Source organism: Oncorhynchus mykiss, chromosome 26 (genome assembly GCF_013265735.2).
Source record: "Oncorhynchus mykiss isolate Arlee chromosome 26, USDA_OmykA_1.1, whole genome shotgun sequence".
Taxonomy (NCBI): domain Eukaryota; kingdom Metazoa; phylum Chordata; class Actinopteri; order Salmoniformes; family Salmonidae; genus Oncorhynchus; species Oncorhynchus mykiss.
The window spans coordinates 16,949,723-16,971,226 of record NC_048590.1 but is presented as its reverse complement, the minus strand read 5'-3'; the positions used below and the strand labels follow the sequence as shown (position 1 = coordinate 16,971,226).

General features: G+C 40.1%; 1 protein-coding gene across 4 annotated transcripts in view; it reads left to right on the top strand.

The window, feature by feature from the left end:
* LOC110506306 (leucine zipper protein 2) overlaps positions 1-21,504 on the top strand; it is a 163,130-nt gene that overhangs the window by 117,144 nt on the left and 24,482 nt on the right. For all 4 annotated transcript variants that reach the window (XM_036963551.1, XM_021585797.2, XM_021585796.2 and 1 more), the window contains exons 6-7: positions 1,407-1,469; positions 6,817-6,879. In XM_036963551.1, coding sequence (XP_036819446.1) covers positions 1,407-1,469; positions 6,817-6,879 — 126 coding nt within the window. The remainder of the gene's footprint in view (positions 1-1,406; positions 1,470-6,816; positions 6,880-21,504) is intronic.

The window sequence follows — 21,504 nt, the reverse complement described above, 5'->3', positions numbered from 1 at the left end:
TTTCTCCCAGCCACAGTACCCTTTCTTTAGAGAGGAGAGGAGGCGTAAGTGTCTATACTGGAATCCCGGCCAATTCTAGCTCATTGAATCACATAGCGCTGTCATTCCACCTCATTAACTCTGTGTGTAAGAGAGTGTGTGTGTGTGTGTGTTTCATAGAGAGAAATAGAAAAGCGGGAGAGAGATAGTAAAATAAATGAAAAAGTGATACAGTGGCTTGCGAAAGTATTCACCCCTCTTGGCATTTTTCCTATTTTGTTGCCTTAGAACCTGGAATTAACATTTTTTTTTTTGGGGGGGGGGGGGGGGTTGTATCATTTGATTTACACAACATGCCTACCACTGTGAAGATACAAAATATGTTTTATTGTGAAACAAACAAGAAAAAAAAAAAAAAACTTGAGCATGCATAACTATTCACCCCACAAAGTCAATACTTTGTAGAGCCACCTTTTGCAGCAATTACAGCTGCAAGTCTCTTGGGGTATGTCTCTATACGCTTGGCACATCTAGCCACTGGGATTTTTGCCCATTCTTCAAGGCAAAACTGCTCCAGCTCCTTCAACTTGGATAGGTTCCGCTGGTGTACAGCTATCTTTATGATACCACAGATTCTCAATTGGATTGAAGTCTGGGCTTTGACTAGGCCATTCCAAGACATTTAAAGGTTTCCCCTTAAATTGCTTTAGCAGTATGGTCATTGTCCTGCTGGAAGGTGAACCTCTGTCCCAGTCTCAAATTTCTGGAAGACTGAAACAGGTTTCCAGCAAGAATTCCCTGTATTTAGAGCCATCCATAATTTCTTCAATTCTGACCAGTTTCCCAAAACCAAAATTGGAACCAACATGTTTTATATTTCTATGACCAACATATGTAACAATTCTAAGGAAGAGGGCTATTCCCTGGTATAGAAAACGTGTTCTTTGTAAGGCCACCTCTTACCTCTTACTGCATGCCAGTCAGTCAGCACCACTGCTCTGAGTTGTGTCCCTGCACATGTTGTTCTGATGAATCTGTGTGCGTGAAGGAACAATGTTGTACAATAGTGCACCTGTATATGTCTCATGCTGTCAGTCGTTTCTATTGCTTCATGTTCATGAGTGATTAGTCAATGTTGATTCGTGTTACTCTCGTACTGCATGTGTTAAACAGAGAGTGGTTGAAGAATAGGCTCTGGATTAGCTAATTAGATCATTGATGAATGCATTTGCTGTTGTAAATGTGTTCTGTAGTCAATACTTAGGCCTGATGAATCGAAACTGGCTTGTATGAGCGTCTAATGTAATTACATTTGTCACTGCGGATGAAACAGAAAAGCAGTGCAAGCCATTACTAAATGTTATCAATGATTTTCTCTCATCAACCCTTAACTAATACCACCTTTTTATTTGTTTATTTTTTTGCAGAACAAGAGCTTGAAAAATAAACTGCTATCTGGCAACAAACTGTGTGATGTCCATGCAGAAGAGGTAAGCCCTTTCAATCACACCGATGAACAGGTTTTAAAAAAATAAAAAAAGGTCATAACTCAGTTGGATTGAATTGGGGCCCAAGTCTTCATTGATTAGACTGTCCCTCACTTTACATGCATTTACTCTGATCATGCATATATTATTTTTTTAAATATATTTTTGGCATTGCAGCCTTCATAAGAGTGCTTGTCATGAAAGCTGGCAAAAACCTTTAGCTTTTAATAATGAATAATCACTTTTTGTTTAACTTTAATAGTATCCCAAGTGGCTGAATCTCTCCTGCACACAAGCCCCTTAGAACAGCCTACCCAGCCAAAACAACCAGCGGCGCCTTGGATAACTTTGTACCCCGAAACAGTTAACTTTTCAGCAATTGAAAAAGCAGTGTGATATTTTGGAATTGCTTTGATTGGTCCTAAAGTCATGAAACTTTCACAGCATATGGAGGGGAATGATTACTTTCAGTCTATGTAAAAAGGATAAAAATAGGCAAATATGGACATACAAGGTTTTTCGAGGACGCCGACGATAAGCAACACAATATGTTGTGTGCAATTAGGCTTTTCCCTGTGTGTATTTTTGTCTTTTCAAAAAGTGAATGTCTTTTCAAGTCCCAGCAGCTTCTCCAGTCATTTGAGGGAGGTGTGACATATATACTTCTTTCCTCAGTAACGTACTCACTGAAGAGAAACCAAAACCCTTCAAAGCTTGACCGGTACACTTCCTATCATCTTTATCCTGCTGTCAATGGACACTTTCAATGGCCAATCAGCTGATCGTACACTACATGACCAAAAGTATGTGGACACCTGCTTGGCGAACATCTCATTCCAAAATTATGGGCATTAATATGGAGTTGGTCCACTTTTGCTGCTATAACTGCTTCCACTCTTCTGGGAAGGCTTTCCACTGGATGTTGGAACATTGCCGTGGGGACTTGCTTCCATTCAGCCACAAAAGCATTAGTGAGGTCGGGCACGGCGCTCCAATTCATCCCAAAGGTGTTCGATGAAGTTGAGGCCAGGGCTCTGTGCAAGGGAAAATCAGCTGAGCATTGCCCAGTGACGCAAGCCTTCTAGACGGGCTAAATTAATTTTATGCTCGCTTCAAGGCAAGCAACACTGAAGCATGCATGAGAGCACCAGCTGTTCAGGACGACTGTGTGATCACGCTCCCCGTAACCAATGTGAGCAAGACCTTTAAACAGGTCAACATTCACAAGGCCGCGGGCCATGTTACAAAATGGATTAACAACATTGGTTGTTAATAACAATCACTCAAGTCTAAGACCGATGAAAAGTTAACTGTGCTTGGGTTACCATTTCAACTCATTTTTGACATTCAGTGCCCAGTTTATACTAGTTGAAACAAACTGACAAAACATGAAACGCTAAGGGACAGATCGAAATTTACTAGGAGGGGGGGAGGGGGGGGGTAACTGGTCCAACTCGAGGCGTCATAAGAAGAAATTGCACCCCTCTACCCAAAGTAAAACATATTTTCACACTACCCTCCACTTGTACTGTCAAATAAATTTTAATTCCTCCCCACTCATAGAATTAACTCAAAATAATGTTTATGATAATAAATAACAGTAACTGCAACCCTGTGTTTATAGACATGGATATCAACTTTGCCACATCAGCATGATTTTGTGGCACATTCGATGCCACGGAGGGCCAGAAGTTTGATATTTCGACCACCACAGACGAGCTCACTCTCCCTGCCTGTTTCATTACACTACGATCACATCCGGCTGCAGACAATGATCAGCAAGGGGGAAATCAGATTTTCAAGATTTTGATAAGATTTTGATTTTGATAATTATATAAAATATAGGCAACGAATTTTCCATCAACAGGTTTCTGTGCTAATGTACCACACAACCAACAAACAAAGCATACTGACTTTGGGCACTTCAATTTTCAACACCACAATAAATGTAAATCTCGACAAACAGAAAATACATCCCTCCCTACCTTGTAGGCTTACCCAGTATTTTAGACATTTTGGTGTTTTGTAACAGATGTCTCTTTGCATTCGTCAATTTTCCGCTATACAGTTTGGATTGATTGAGTGATTGATTTTAATTGTCATTTAAAAAAATACACATACAGTTGAAGTCGGAAGTTTACATACACCTTAGCCAAATACATTTAAACTCAGTTTTTCACAATTCCTAACATTTAATCCTAATAAAAATTCCCTGTCTTAGGTCAGTTAGGATCACCACTTTATTTTAAGAATGTGAAATGTCACATAATAATAGAGATTCATTATTTATTTCAGCTTTTATTTATTTCATCACATTCCAAGTGGGTCAGAAGTTTACATACACTCAATTAGTATTTGGTAGCATTGCCTTTAAATTGGTTAACTTGGGTCAAACATTTCGGATAGCCTTCCACAACCTTCCTACAATAAGCTAGTTGAATTTTGGCCCATTTCCTCTTGACAGAGCTGGTGTAACTGAGTCAGGTTTGTAGGCCTCCTTGCTCGCACACGCTTTTTCAGTTCTACCCGCAAAATTTGTATAGGATTGAGGTCAGGGTTTTGTGATAGCCACTCCAATACCTTGACTTTGTTGTCCTTACGCCATTTTTCCAGAACTTTGGAAGTATGCTTGGGGTCATTGTCCATTTGGAAGACCCATTTGCGACCAATCTTAAACTTCCTGACTGATGTCTTGAGATGTTGCTTCAATATATCCACATAATTTTCTTACCTCAGGATGCCATCTATTTTGTGAAGTGCACCAGTCCCTCCTGCTGCAAAGCACCCCCACAACATGATGCTGCCACCCCCGTGCTTCACGGTTGGGATGGTGTTCTTCGGCTTGCAAGCCTCCCCTTTTTTCCTCCAAACAAAACGATGGTCATTATGGCCAAACAGTTCTATTTTTGTTTCATCAGACCAGAGGACATTTCACCAAAATGTGCGATCTTTGTCCCCACGCGCAGTTGCAAACCGTAGTTTGGCTTTTTTATGGCGGTTATGGAGCAGTGGCTTCTTCCTTGCTGAGGGGCCTTTCAGGTTATGTCGATATAGGACTCGTTTTACTGTGGATATAGATATAGTCCTTTGCTGTTGTTCTGGGATTGATTTGCACTTTTTGCACCAAAGTACGTTCATCTCTAGGAGACAGAACGCATCTCCTTCCTGAGTGGTATGACGGCTGCGTGGTCCAATGGTGTTTATACTTGCGTTCAGGCATTTGGAAATTGCTCCCAAGGATGAACCAGACTTGTGGAGGTCTACAATCTTTTTCCTGAGGTCTTGGCTGATTTCTTTTGATTTCCCCATGATGTCAAGCAAAGAGGCACTGAGTTTGAAGGTAGGCCTTGAAATACATCCACAGGTTCACCTCCAATTGACTCAAATTATGTCAATTAGCCTATCAGAAGCTTGTAAAGCCATGACATCATTGTCTGGAATTTTCCTTGCTGTTAAAAGGCACAGTCAACTTAGTGTATGTAAACTTCTGACCAACTGGAATTGTGATACAGTGAGTTATAAGTGAAATAATCTGTCTGTAAACAATTGTTGGAAAAGTGACTTGTGTCATTCACAAAGTAGATGTCCTAACCGACTTGCCAAAACTATAGTTTGTGTAGTGGTTAAAAAACGAGTTTGAATGATTCCAACCTAAGTGTATTTAAACTTCTAACTGTATACTCAAAATATTTTTTTAAGTGACCGGAATTGCACAATACAGTCGGGGACTTATTGTGGTCCCTATTCTATACATAAATACATATACAATTACATAGATAGACACATTACGGAGATAGAGATGAAGAAAATGCTCAACCTCCAGATGAGTATGAGGGGAGAGTACATTTCTTACAAGCTTGTTTGGCTGGTAGCTTAGATGTTTGGGGCTGCTGGTGAACCATGAAGTGCAGTCATAATCAAAGTGACGCTGGACTTGCACACTTACCAGAGTCTTTAGGGTGTCTATGGCTACGTTTCCATCTAATTGGCGACAGATTTTCATGTGAATATTCTAAAATCTTCATGAAAACAATATGCCTTTTCAGAATTTCCTTTAGGAAAATTTGTCGCCGGACACACATTTGAGAAATGTAATGGACGTCCATATGCATTCAGATCCAACCTGGCGCAGCCAGAAGCATCACTAAACAAGGGATGTTGGCCAAATGAGCCACATTTACGTGTCCTATAAAAACAGCCAAAATTACAAAATTACTGTGTAGCATATGCAAAACTTTATCTCCTATATTTTGGGAGGGGTTTAGGCTACTTTCCTAAAACAATAGTTGTCCACCTCACTGTTCAGTTCTCAAAGATTTTAGCACTAAATGTATGAGGGCATTGCATGCAAAGGGCAATAGGCTTAGGTGTTCACTATATGATATTCATATCATAGGCCTGCAGTAGTTTAAGCTGAATAATAGCCACACCATACCAAACCTTCACAAACGTATCTAATCTTTATTAGGGTAATATCAAAAGTAAGTCAAGCCATTGTTTATAGGGAAAATATGAGCAGAAGAGTAAAAGTAAACCAGGGGGAAAAAAATGCATTACCCTTCCCTGTGCCCCCAAAGCAAAAATAAAAGTTTCACTATTTTGGACCACACCTCCCCCCAGTAAAATTTGATCTGTCCCTTACCTCATTTCACTCTCACCTTTTTATGTCGTCTTTTAAACTTGTGCTTTTTATGTATTCTTTTAAAATAGGGCTTTCTGCCCTTTCACGCTATCCACCTTTTGTTTAAAGAAGTTACTTTCCCGGAGGACGAAAACACCTGTTAAACTCTTATTAGTGCAAAGGCCCCAAGAGGACTGACTGTAATCTCCAGCATCAGGGAACCAACCCCCATGTGCTTCCATGAGCTTACCGATGCGTAACAATAGTAGTGTAATGGCAGGGATAGCTGGGCACCGTGTGTGTTTGTGCACACGTGTGCTGCAGTTAAAGTCGGAGGCCAGGGAAAGCCATGTATTTTGCAGACTGTCTGAGCTCTGTGTGTGCCTGTATGTGTGAGTGTGTGTCGCCATCGAGATGAGAAGGGAGGGGTGCTACCAGGGAACTGCATGTGTGGTAGAGGTTGTGTGGAGTGGGAGTGGGAATAGGGCTTTAGACAGTGGGTAAGTAGCCAGTGCATGACTGAATAATTGTGTGGGCTTTGCAGTTCACTGAATGGGAGATTTTACATGTTCTTGCTCTCTGTAGGTCCCTCCTTTGAGCCGGAGCTTTGCCCAAGTAACACGCACAAAGGTGTGCTCCGCTGCATCCGGCGAAATCCTTCTACGTGATCTAAAACCAATTTCACAATTTGAATAAGCTAACACTTATTTTCTTATCTTCTACTTGCAGTCCAAAAAAATCCAGGCTCAACTGAAAGAGCTGCGGTACGGGAAAAAGGATTTAATTTTCAAGGTAAGCGCAAAGTGAAAGGGGCTGCTTTATTATGGTACCAGACCAGGAGTAAACAGGTGCTCCAGTCCACCCTGAAAAGAAGATCCTATCTGGGGCCACTTGGCTTAATTGAGTCTGCGATTAGTAAGTTCCCAATGGAAGGGATGGCCAGTACACAGAGGACTCACAGGCTTTTGCACAATTGCTTTCCCCTCTTATACTGTAGTCAGTGCAACGTGCATTATTCTGTTACCACCCTGGAAGGTTTCCTTTGGTTTCATGATGTGTACAGCTTTGGACAGATAAGTTGCAGGTTCCAGATCTGTTTGTGCTGTCTTGTCAACTCCTATTGTCATTGACATGCCACACATTATTTACACTGTTGTCACATCCCCGAAGTGAATAAGCCCCTTTCCAAAAATACATCTAATTTGTCATGTGTTGCATCCGTTTCCACAACCAAAAAGTACATTATCCGATGTCAAACCTTTTCTGAGATATTGTTGAAATTTAAGTTCGATCTATGCTGCATTGCCAAATTCCTTGGAAAGTAGTATACATAAATCAGTATATGGTGTTAAATATATAAATGAATCCTTATGCAATCCATGAAGACCTATTGAGATAAAGGAGACCTGGACAAGACTACAAGCTCTGGTATCATAAACCATCTACAATAAAATGTAAGTGAAAGCAGTGAAGAAAATCCACAGGTCTATCACATAAAGTAAACTATACGCTTACACACAACTACACATTATAATCCCATTCTAATTGGAAGAATTGACCTTTTTAAGTGTATCTAAGAATTCATGTAATAATCATTGGCATTTACGGGGACATAGGCTGACCTTTCGGTTTTTGTTTGGAGGGCCCGGTCGAGAAATGTCAGTTGACATTTCTGCCACAGTGCCTCCTATTACCATTTCATAAATGCGAGATTTGATCCCTCAGACCTGTCATTTTTTAAGCTCTGTCAGATAGAATAATGACAGTGGCTAGAAAAGGGCTCAATCCTCCCCGCTGAGTTTAATGCTTCCAATAGCAAATAGTTTGAATATATTGTCCAGTTGGTCCTCTCGACTGTTCAATTTCAGTCTCAAGTCTAGACTTTTTTGTGGGGGATTGTGTCACAGGTTGGAAATCGTTGTCCCCAAATCTCTCAGGGATGCTCATCCAGAACAACCTCATTCTTCAACCTAAAAACTATTATGGCCTTTAGAAAATTAAACACAGGCGATATAGTAGACAAAAGTGGCTACTTTTGATTTAATTCCAGTCTTCAGTTCTTGTTTAGTCATGTGTAAGACCTGACCAAAGGCATTCATTTCAACAGAAAGTAAGAGGCAGACACTTCACTGACTTCAATGTTTTTTCAGCTTTGCAGTGCTGATGCTGAGGTCAGCTATAGGTTTAATCAATAAATGTAGTTATTGATGACTTTGCCAATAAGCCACTGGGCGTGACTGTTATAGAACTGCAGTGATTTTTGCAGTGAACATAAGGGCTGGGCATCGTTATGTACAAATACAAAAATACTTTATTGCTAATGCTTCACATGATTCATACATGATAACATTTTACTGTAACTGATGAGAAGACACCATTCCAATTGTGTGGCTCATTTTCATGGTTTGCTTCCTAGAAAAACACATTTTCTGGGAACCTTCCCAGAACATCATTGAAGATTCCAATTAAGTTCGAGTTAGGGTTTTTATCTAACATTAGGATGATAAAGGTCTCAAAAACATTCAGAGAGAAACATTCATTAGGTTTCCAGGTAATGTGTTACCACAATGTACCAGTAATGTTTCCCCAGCAAGCCAAAATTGGTTCAGTGAAAGTTCTCAGAGCATTCGTTAGGTCGCGGCAAATGTTCTCATAACACAAAAACGGTCCATTCTTGTTGATGATCATAGCATGTTTGTATAAAACATTTGCCTGATGTTGCAAGAACGCTCCTGTAAGACATTTAATGTGCTCTTTAAATGTTCCCAGAATGTTTCATTAGGTTGTTGGAACAGTCTGGTGAAAACATTGTGGGGACGTCACAAAAGATAGATTCACCTGGTGTTACAAGAGCATTTCCAGGATACATTTCATCTGCTCTTTAACACTAGAACTGCTAAAGCAGTCATTTTGACTGAATTTAAAACATGTATTAATCTTTCATTACATGCCCTCTGTTCTTGATATTTCCTAAATAAGTATATATAACACACTGTCGGTGTTAGAAGCTTAGTATCACAAACAGAACTGGAGTTATAACCAGTTTTAGGAGATGTTATTTTTTGAATGGTTTTCCCCCATTGCCTCTTCCCCTTCCGACAGTTGAAAGTGCAGTGCCCAGCTGATAATCACCCCGATACTTGCCTCGAAACTGAACCTAAACCAAAACTAATTTCACACATACACTGAGTATACAAAACATTAAGAACTCTTTTAATGACATAGACTGACCAGGTGAAAGCTATGATCCCTTATTGATGTCACTTGTTAAATCCACGTCAATCAGTGTAGATGAAGGAGAGGAGACAAGTTGAAGACGGATTTTTAAGTCTTGAGATATTGAAACATGGATCGTGTATGTGTACCAGAGAGTGAATGGGAAAGACAAAATATTTAAGTGCCTTTGAACGGGGTATGGTAGTAGGTGCCAGGCGAACCGGTTAGTGTCAAGAACTGTAACGCTGCTGGGGTTTTCACGTTCAACAGTTTCCCGTGTGTATCAAGAATGCTTCACCACCCAAATGAGGGGGGGGGGGGGGGGGGGTGTATGTACCCTATATCAGTCCACAGAATCCAAACAGTCTTATCAGTCTACTCGCTAGGCTACAGTGAGAGTGTGCGTAATTGTACATGTTGAATGACTTTCAATATATGGGAAAAGATCCACATCGGGAATCAGGTGAGCGACTGTTGGAGAATGTGGTGATGAAGCTTGTGGTACCTTACATCGTCACCATGTAAATGTCACCTTGGACAATTTCTTGGAAATTTCACCATGGACAATTTCTTGGTGCCTTCATTGGCCGGCATCATGAACAAAGTGAGTTAGGAGCTCCCTCCCTCTGTGCAAAATAAGGCACCTGCACAGCGGTTGTGCAACAGTGCTGAAGAATGACAAGATGATGGAAACAATAAAGAGAGAACTGGATACTATTACGCACTACAACCAAACAAAGGTACTGTATGTCAAAGTGTGTCAAGCAAGTGAAAGGTGTGAATATTTGTGTCAACTGTTAGGACAAGGGATAACAGGTAAATGAAATCCAACATTGCATGAAGATGCACACAATGTGAACACAATCTGACAATAACTGACTATTTTATGAGCTAACAATAATGGGCATTTCGACACATATAACTTTTGTGATGATTTTCACTATTTATCAAGGCTACTTGTCATTTACAATGATGTTTAGGCTACTGATGTTTTCATCATTTGGCTACGCATCTTGCTGACCCTGTGTCTTGGTGATTAGGGTATATATTTTATTTGGTCATTATAGAAATAAGTTGTTACTGTGTTCCAACACAGTGCCTTCTGAAAGTATTCATACCCCTTGACTTACCGGTATTCCACATTTTGTTGTATTACAGCCTGAATTCAACATTGATTAAATATAGACCCCCCCCCCCTCCCCCCTTCCCATCTACACACATTACCCCATAATGACAAAGTCTAAACATGTTTTTGGACAGGATCTTATTTACATAAGTATTCACACCCCTTTGCTATGACACTCCAAATTGAGCTCAGGCGCATCCAATTTCCTTTGATCATCCTTGATATGTCACTGCAACTTAATAGGAGTCCACTTGTGGCCAAATCAATTGTTTGGACATTATATATATATTAGAAAGAAACACACCTGTCTATAGGGTCCCACAGTTGACAGAGCATGTCAGAGCAGAAACTATACCACGAAGTCCAAGGAACTCTCTGTAGATCTTCCAGATATAATTGTGATGAGGCATATATCTGGGGAAGGGTATAAAACAATTTCTAGAGTGTTGAAAGTTTCCAAGAGCACGGTGGTCTCCAACATTGGGAAATGGAAAAAATATTGAAGTACCCAGACCCTGACTAGAGCTGGCCATCCAACTAAACGGAGCAATGAGGTGACCAAGAACCCAATCACCACTCTGACAGAATTCTTTGGCTGAGATGGAGAACCTGCCACAAGGACAACAGTCTCTACAGCACTTCACCATTCTTTGCCTTATGGGAGAGTGGCCAGACATAAGCCACTCCTGAGAAAAAGGCACATGACAGCACGCCTGGAGTTTTCAAGAAGGCATGTGAAAGACTGAGAGCATAAGGCAAACGATTGTATGGTCTGATGAGACAAACATTGAGGTCTTTGGCCTAAATGCAAAGCGCTATGTCTGGAGAAAACCAGGCACAGCTCATCACCTGTCTAACACCATCCCTACCGTGAAGCATGGGGGTGGCTAAGGCTGTTGGTGTCACCGTATTACTGCCACACCAGCAGTCATGAGTCATGACCGCAGTAAAATTCCACGTGACCGTTGACAACGGTAATCTCCTCATATGCACTACGGACATGCGTTGGTAGTGCCCAACTCACTAACGACCATCGTTTCGCTAATGGCCTGGTACTCCGGGCTCTATTGTCCCTCTAACCACTCTGTCCTAAATGCAATAGAACATCACATCAAACACTTATCATCAAAACTCTATGTACTTTTAAAACTCACTTCACTTTGATTGATGAATTTGAAGAAAAGTTCAATAACAGGTTGAAACTGAGTGAAAAACAAGGTCGTTTGGGATGTTGTTAAAAAGCCTAACACATCGAAATGGACAGCGCTTTCTAAGGGGATGATTAATTCAAAACCCTCATGCATATTAGAGCTTATGCATAGCATAGGCCTATATATGAGTCCAAGCCCGATGATGGTGCCTTTATACAATTACATAGCCTACTTATATTATGCATGGCAGAAAAAAGAAAAGAAAAACGGATTTAATATGTCTTTGGTACAGAATTGGTCTAGCCTTTACTCCAAAATGAAACAAATTCTAGTAATGACCTTTGAGTGTGGACTGTATTATTAGGCATACTTATGGACTCGTTACCTTATGCTATGCTTCAAACATGAGTCTGGGAAAGAAGGTATAGGTCTAGGCAATGCTGTTGGTTCATTGATTGTGCAGCTTGTGCGGCTTACAGAGTTAGCCTACAATTATAGTGAATTTGTATTTGATTTTGAATAGCCTAGTAATAGTGCATTTTTTATATTTTCATAGTTAATAGGCTGACATGACCTTTAGCTACAGAATATCCCACCACCGTGCATTTCCATCTCCTCCCCTCCCTCCTTCATTCCTTTCCAGAGAGAGGGGCTGTCAACAGTTAAATAAAATATGTTTAGTTGTGAAAACATGTTACTATTGATGTTCCCAAGCAGATTTAACCAGTTGCGGCGAGCAAACCCGGATCCGGGATCCTATTTATAGACCTAAGCTCATTACCATAACGCAACGTTAACTATTCATGAAAATCGCAAATGAAATGAAATAAATATGCTAGCTCTCAAGCTTAGCCTTTTGTTAACAACACTGTCATCTCAGATTTTCAAAATATGCTTTTCAACCATAGCAAAACAAGCATTTGTGTAAGAGTATTGATACCTAGCGTAGCATTTAGCGTAGCATTTAGCGTAACATTCAGCATGCAACATTTTCACAAAAACAAGAAAAGCCTTCAAATAAAATAATTTACCTTTGAAAAACTTCAGATGTTTTCAATGAGGACACTCTCAGTTAGATAGCAAATGTTCAGTTTTTCCAAAAAGATTCTTTGTGTATTAGAAATCGCTCCGTTTTGTACATCACGTTTGGCTACCAAAACAACCTGTATCCAGGAGTGTATTTATCCCGGCAAGCTCATTAGCATAACGCAACGTTAACTATTCATGAAAATCGCAAATTTAATTAAATAAATATGCTAGCTCTCAAGCTTAGCCTTTTGTTAACAACACTGTCATCTCAGATTTTCAAAATATGCTTCTCAACCATAGGAAAACAATCATTTGTGTAACAGTATTCATAGCTAGCGTAGCATTTAGCGTTAGCGTTAGCATTCAGCAGGCAACATTTTCACAAAAACCAGAAAAGCATTCAAATAAAATCATTTACCTTTGAAGAACTTCAGATGTTTTCAATGAGGAGACTCTGTTAGATAGCAAATGTTCAGTTTTTCCTGAAAGATTATTTGTTTAGGAGAAATCGCTCCGTTTGGTGCGTCACGTTTGGCTACCAAAAAACCCAAAAATCCAGTCATCAAAAAGCCGAACTTTTTTCCAAATTAACTCCATAATATCGACTGAAACATGGCAAACGTTGTTTAGAACCAATCCTCAAGGTGTTTTTCACATATCTCTTCGATGATATATCGTTCGTGGAAGTGTGCTTTCTGTCCTGAATCCCAGGAGAAAATGCCCGCAACTGAAGATTACGCACCATTTTAGACAAAGGACACCGGGCGGACCCCTGGAAAATGTAGTCTCTTATGGCCAATCTTCCAATGATATGCCTACAAATACGTCACAATGCTGCAGACATCTTGAAGAAACGACAGAAAGCGCAGGCTCGTTCCTGGTGCATTCACAGCCATATAAGGAGACATTGGAAAACAGAGCTTCAGAATTTCTGCTCATTTCCTGTTTGAAGTTTCATCTTGGTTTCGCCTGTAGCATGAGTTCTGTGGCACTCACAGATAATATCTTTGCAGTTTTGGAAACGTTAGACTGTTTTCTTTCCAAAGCTGTCAATAATATGCATAGTCGAGCATCTTTTCGTGACAAAATATTGCGCTTAAAACGGGCACGTTTTTTTTATCCAATAATGAAATAGCGCCCCCATAGATTCAACAGGTTAACTTGGTTTCCCAAATTAAGCACTGGATAGCTGCAGGAACAGGGTTCGAGAGCCCATGGTCTCCATTCGCTATTCGGGTGCATATGACTGACATGTATTTTTTTTCCTGCTCCTGTTCCTGACAATTTGATAATAGGCCATTCTAAATTGAAACACATTTGACATCTTAGTAAAGACAAGATTACATTGAGAATAGTCTGATGGGTGAAAAACATGATTACTTGATGAGAGAACAGCATGTGCAGTCGGAGGCAAGGAAGTTTTTTTTTTTGTGACTTTCTCAAATCATCAAAAGCCTTTAGTCGCATCACGCAGCCCATATTTGTTTGGATTTCTACAACATTCTAAGGCTTGTATCATTCACAAGTAATGTGGTCAAATAACTCTAGATCTAGCATATAGGACCTGTTTCAAATGATCACTTTTATGCTCCAACATAGCCACTTCACATGCACACGCGCTCCAGGATGGGAAAAATATCCTTTCTATTTTATGCTTCATACTATCAAATCATCTAATATAAAACAATGACATGGGATTTATAAGAATATCTTGTCTGCTAAATGAACAAGCCTTCCAGCGTGCGGCATGACGCATTGCCAGATAACATACAGTAGGCCAACTCAGATTCTGTGCTTATGAAATACATTTTCTTCATACAGTATCATCAATGTTTCTTTAGACCTGCCTAAAATAAATAATGGGTTTATTGTGATGGTGTATGTTACATTTACTTATTATACTTTTTAAAAAACATCCTGAAGATGCCAGTTTTTTCCCCCCTGCCTGGATATCTATGGATATACTGGAGAAGATTTTCCCTTTTGTGACTTCTTTTATAGACACAATTCGATATATATGGGTCACTTTGCCCGTATAGTGTTCAGAGCACTCTTGAATGATGACAGCTATTGTAATGGTTCTACTCTCCACCGTATGTACCCCACACCCTTATTGTATATTCCCCACGGAAACAAACTGTGAGCCTTCGATGGCCTTTCTTTAGTGGTCAATTCTTTCAAAGAGGCAAATTCAACACTCAATAGTCTTTAACTCCCTGCACTCATATTATTCTCCAATAAAAAAAAACATATATTGACATTTTCAAATTGAGGCTGTATAGCCCGCATAAAAGGGAACAAAGCCTTCATTGCATACAGTATACAGCTGAGATGTTTACAGCATGACAATAACCCCACTTGTTATTGACCAGCAATGCTTGATAATCTTTTCTGTCCAATTGTCTCGAAATGGACCGCTTTGAATCGTTTGTAAGCACTTCTGTATCCACCATCTTCTTCAGAGTAATTTAGTGTAGGGAGCAATGACTACCTCTCTTTTCAAACGTCATTTGAAATGAGGAAATTATATACTAGCCTTTACGCCTGTGATACTTTGGAACAGTCTTTGAACTTTGGAACAATATTCATAAAAGATAGGAATGTTAAGAATGGTCCATGGGAATCTAAAGAATAATCCTGTCATATTGTTTATTAGTTTCAAACCAAATCACATTTTATTTGTCACATGCGTCGAATACAACAGGTATTAGAGTGAAATGCTTACTTACAAGCCTTTAACCAACAATGCAGTTCTAAGAAAAGTAAGTAAAAAATATAAAATAAAAGTAGCAAATAATTAAACAGCAGCAGTAAAATAACAATAGCGAGGCTATATGCCGGGGGTACCTGTACAGAGTCAATGTGCGGGGTCACCGGTTAGTCGGGGTACTTGAGGTAATATGTACATGTGGGTACAGTAGTGTTAAAGTGACTGTGCATAGGTAAATAAACAGAGAGTTAAACAGAGAGTAGCAGCAACGTAAAAGAGGGGTCTGGGTAGCCCTTTGATTAGCTGTTCAGGAGTCTTATGGCTTGGGGGTAGAAGCTGTTAAACTTCTTGGTGACAGGGGGCAGTATTTTCACGTCCGGATGAAATGCATGCCCAAATTCAACTGCCTGCTACTCATCGCCAGAAGATAAGATATGCATATTATTAGTAGATTTGGATAGAAAACACTCTCATGCCTGTGAGTATAACAGAACTTATTTAGCAGGCGAAACCCTGAGGACAAACCATTCAGATTTTTTTTTTGAGGTCACTCTCTTTTCAATGGCCTTTCATTGGGAATCCAGATTTCTAAGGGACCTTCTTGCAGTTCCTATCGCTTCCACTGGATGTCAACAGTCTTTAGAAATTGTTTGAGGTTTTTCCTTTGTGTAATGAAGAAGTACGGCCATCTTGAACGAGGGTAACTTGTAGTGTACTGTTAGATAGAGGCTCGTGACCAGAAAGCTAGCTACAGTTTGTTTTCCTCCTGTATTGAACACAGATCATCCCGTCTTCAATTTGATTGATTATTTACATTAAAACATACCTAAAGTTGTATTACAAAACTAGTTTGAAATGTTTTGGCAAAGTTTACAGGTAACCTTTGAGATATTTTGTAGTCACGTTGCGCAAGTTGGAACCGGTGTTTTTCTGGATCAAACGCGCCAAATAAATGGACATTTTGGATATCTATCAACGGAATTAATTAAACAAAAGTACCATTTGTGATGTTTATGGGACATATTGGAGTGCCAACAGAAGAAGCTTGTCAAAGGTAAGGCATGAATTATATTATTATTTCTGTGTTTTGTATCGCGCCTGCAGGGTTGAAATATGCTTCTCTCTCTTTGTTTACTATGTTGCTTGCTATCCCCAGATAATAGCATCGTTTGCAAAAAAAAAATCCTTTAAATCTGACATGTTGGCTGGATTCACAAAAAAGTGTAACTTTAATTTGCTATCTTGCATGTGTGATTTCATGAAAGTTAGATTTTTATAGTAATTTATTTGAATTTGGCACTCTGCATTTTCACTGGATTTTGGGCACTACCGTCCCACATATCCCAGAGAGGTTAAGAGCCTTTTGGACCTAGACTTGGTGCTCCGGTGCCGTGTGTTAGAAGAGAGAACTGTCTATGACTAGGGTGGCTAGCCTTCCTCTGACACCGCCTGGTATAGAGGTCATGGATGGCAGGAAGCTTGGCTCCTTTGTCTTGAGGAAGAGGTTGTTGTCCTGGCACCACATGGCCAGATCTCTGACCTCCTCCCTATAGGCTGTCTCATCATTGATCAGGTCTAACACTGTTGTGTTATCGGCAAACTTGATGATGGTGTTGGAGTCGTGCCTGGGAATGCAGTCATAAGTGAACAGGGAGTACAGGAAGAGACTGAGCACACACCCCTAAGGGACCCCCGTGTTGAGGATCAGCATGGCATGGTTGTTACCTACCCTTACCACCTGGGGGTGGCCCGTCAGGAAGTCCAGGATCCAGTTGCAGAGGGAGTTGTTTAGTCTCAGGTTCCTTAGCATAGTGATGAGCTTTGAGGGCACTATGGTGTTGAAAGCTGAACCGTAATCAATTAATAGTATTCTCACATAGGTATTCCTTTTGTCCAGGTGGGAAAAGGCAGTGTTGAGCGCAATATAGATTGGATCATCTGTGGATCTGTTGGGGCGATATCAAATTGAAGATGGTCTAGGGTTTCTGAGATAATGGTGTTAGTGTGAGCCTTGACCAGCCTTTCAAAGCTCTTCATGGCTACAGACGTGAGTGCTACGAGGTTACCTTAGTGTTCTTGGGCACAGGGACTATGGTGTTCTGCTTGATTCCTTGGTTTCAGTGTAAACGGTTCGTTCTGAATCACAGTTCTGTCCATGACTGTGCTCTGCAAGAAATCCACGCAATAACAAAACAAAACTTCTGCAATGCCTCATTCGAAAGGCTGACTTGTTGCATTGCTACATCTTAGTGATGCCTTCAAAAGCACAACAGTTAATGTCCTTGCTCGCTCACTGAAACCTGGAGACAACTTGACAACAGTACAACCACAGAGATTTTGTTTACTCCAAAAATGTATTTAGTCAATAGTTTTTCTGTTGACGGATGATGGACAACAGAGATGCTTGCCTGTCAAAAACACTGCCAAGATGTCCGCCTTTGTACGTTTGCAACTTGAAGCTCTCCGTCAATATTGACTGAAAAGTTTGAGGTGAGTTGAGCTTTTGACGGACAAAAACGGATAATGATGAATGCGTATGTGTATTTTATTTGTCTTTTTGTGGCCTCAGCCTGAGTGTACTTGCTCTGTTTTCTTACCATGTGAAGACAAATACAAAATAAGACTACTTCTTCTCTTTGATCAGATCAATTGGGTGATCTCAGCAGCACTCTGAATTTGAGTATTTCACTTTTACACAATGTTACTGATGCAACACCCAACATGTAAATGTACTACAAAGGAGGGTGTAAACCAACCTTGTCACATAATCAACACAACACAGGTGCATTCACATAGGTGCAGTTCAACGCGCCTTTTCATGTTTCAACTGTCATTGCCATTATAATCAGGTGTAAGCATTTCTGTATGATCTAAGAGCAGGAAAATACAGGATACATTCAGACACTAGACAACTCAGAAAGGTCACACACTCTTTAAAAAAGTGCTATCTTGAACCTTAAAGGGTTCTTTGGCTGTCCCCATAGGAGAACCCTTTGAAAACCCCTTTTGGGTTCCATGTAGAACCTTTTCCACAGAAAGTTTTTTTTTCTAAGGTTCTAGAGAAGAGGAGGGGAAGATAAGAAACAACATGTTCCACAACAGTATGGTGGACATATTAAAAACTTCTTAGGGATCGGTGTCCCGTCAATGGGACAGTTGTAAATCATGCAGCGCCTTGTGTCACGATCACAGATTTTAGAGAAACAACAAATGTCGGTACATATAAGTGATTTGTATCGGCTGAAATTCTTGAATTCTTGTTAATATAACTGCACTGTTCCATTTACCGTAGCTATTACAGCGGAAAAAAATGTCATGCTGTTGTTTGAGGAAAGCTCCTAACAACAAAATACTTTTTTTCACAGCGATAAGTTTGATAAATTCACCTCTGAAGGTGAAATGTGTACTTACATTCTGAAATCTTACTCTGATTTATCATCCAAAGGGTCCCAGAAATAACATGAAATGTTGTTTTGTTAGATAACATCCTTTTTCATATCCTGAAAAGGTCCATATAGCATGCACGATTGATTTTGTATTTCCACTTGTTCAATTTGCAAAGAAAGGAATCTGTGAAAATCTAACCCAAAAAGTTGTTTCAACCAGTCAAATCACATTTGTATGTATTCCTCAGAGATCCTAGAATGTAACCAGACTTCACTATATCATTAGGGGTGTAGTATATCCTATATGACACCAAATTTTGTCAGAGAGCGACGCCTTCATGGCACGCCGATGACGCGGGCGTCTTCACTTGATCGACTAACTTTGTCAAATAAGCACCAATTGGGGTCAAACAAAGCTAGCTAGATAGCCAATGAGCTGGGCTTTACGGGTGTATCCGGAAACCCTGTATCTGTCGTAAAATGTATTTGCTAACCTTGTGCAACAGCATGCCTTTTCCTTTTGGGCAAAAATTATAAGGATATTCAGAGTTATGAAAACTGGATGTTTTGCAAATGTTGAACTTATAATATGGCTACTAATACTGAAAAAGCTAAATCAAAGTCCAAGTATACAGATTTGGCGATATTCTTACAGAAAAATGTAATATGAATGCAAATGTCTCCTTCACGATTTGCCCAAATGTACCTAGGTGACTTCACACTAAATGTCATGTAGTTCGCTCATTCTTCAAGTTATTCTTCTGAAACTTTGCACTTACACTGCTGCCCTCTTGTGGACACCATCAGAATTACAAACAGAGTGATGGCTAGAACTGGGACCTCTCTGTTGCATTTCAAAGATGGTGGTATTTTCTTCTACCAGATCTATTGTGTTATATTATTTTCATTCAATTCACACAAAGTGTTTCCTTTCAAATGGTACCAATAATATTGCTTCAGGGCCTGAGCTACAGGCAGTTAGATTTGGGTATGTCATTTTAGGCGAAAATTGAAAAAAGGGTGCTATCTCTAGAAGTTTCAATTAAGTGATGGTGGAAGTAGGGGTGTAGCAGGTGCGGCAGCACCCCATGGTCTACCGCAGGGTAGCCTAGTGGTTAGAGCGTTGGACTAGTAACTGGAAGGTTGCAAGTTCAAACCCCTGAGCTGACAAGGTACAAATCTGTCGTTCTGCCCCTGAACAGGCAGTTAACCCACTGTTCCTAGGCCGTCATTGAAAATAAGAATTTGTTCTTAACTGACTTGCCTAGTTAAATAAAGGTAAAATAAAAAACCTTTGAATTTAAGATGGGTTAAATGAACTGGACTGAACTGGACAATGACTGTAGGCCAACCTCTCACATGTAGTCAAATATGAAATGAACTTGAACAAATGATCAAAATTAAGTATTTCTTGCAAATGTAAATTTGGTCTCGGGAACAGGAGTGGAGAAATATGTAATCAAATCAAATACAACCGGTGTAGACCTTAACGTGGAATGCTTTTTTACAAGCCCTTAACCAACACAATAACAACGCTATATACAATGGGTACCAAGTCAATGTGCGGGGGTACACGTTAGTCGAGGTAATTGAGGAAATTTGTACATGTACTGTAGGTAGGGGTAAAGTGACTATTCATAAATAATAGATAGCAAGTAGCAGCAGTGTAAAAACAAAAGGGGGGGGGGGGCTAGTAGAGACGTCCTGGATGGCAGGAAGCTTGTTCCCAGTGATGTACTGGGCCGTACGCACTACCCTCTGTAACGCCTTACGGTTGAATGACGAGCAGTTGACATACCAGGCGATGACGCAACCGGTCAGGATGCTCTCGATGGTGCAGCTGTAGAACTTTTTGAGGATCTGGGGAACCATGCCAAATGTATGTGCTAATGTACACCATGCAACACTCCACATCTCCATAATAGCCATAGGTCTTACGTGAACTGACACCCTCACATATAGTCTCCTACACATATTCATTGTCGATCATTTAGACCTGAGTTTTTTTCCATGCCAGAAGACGTTGACCTTGTAATTTGTGAACGTACGCCTGTACAGTATATCAGTCGGAGAGCCCTGTAAAAGGCGCGCTATAAACTTTCACAATGTGAAGTCCACCACCCGGGCTGTTTTTACACACCCTCTGTAAATCCCCTCCTATTAAGCATGTCCTCCCTCCCTGATGACTTCCTCAATATTGTAATGAGTCCTTCTAGAATCAAATTCATTTGAACTCAGTCAATTCACATAATGAATCAGATTAAATTTGTTCAAAGGGCGAATAAAAACAAGCCTTTTTGAAATTTGAAATTTATGGATGGAATTTTAATTGCGTTGAGATCGAGTTGGCCTCAACCCTGCTCTCAAGCACGCGTGATGGTTTTACCGGTAGCCTTTTCTTTTTTTTTACAAGATCAAACCGTTGGTGAAGAGCCATCTTGTTTTAGTCGAGACGGTCTTGAATAAATCTAGGTGGATCCCTTTATTCCCCCTTATCCCTCCTATAGTATGTAACCCTGAAGTTTGAACCTTGAAATGTACTGGTCTACACATTGAGACGCTTTTGAGGGGAAGGTGTCTAGCGGTCTATAGCTTGGCTTAGAGTTACCACATCGCACAGGGATAAGTCGTGGATATGTATATATTTTGTTAAAAGCAGAATGGTATTCGTAATCCTAAAAGCCAGACTAGGCTACATTTTCATTGTGTTGGAATACTGGAACTTGCAAAGGTAGTTTGGTGATATATCAGTCGATTTAAAGTAAAACTCATTACCCCAAATCACCTTATTCCTCAAAC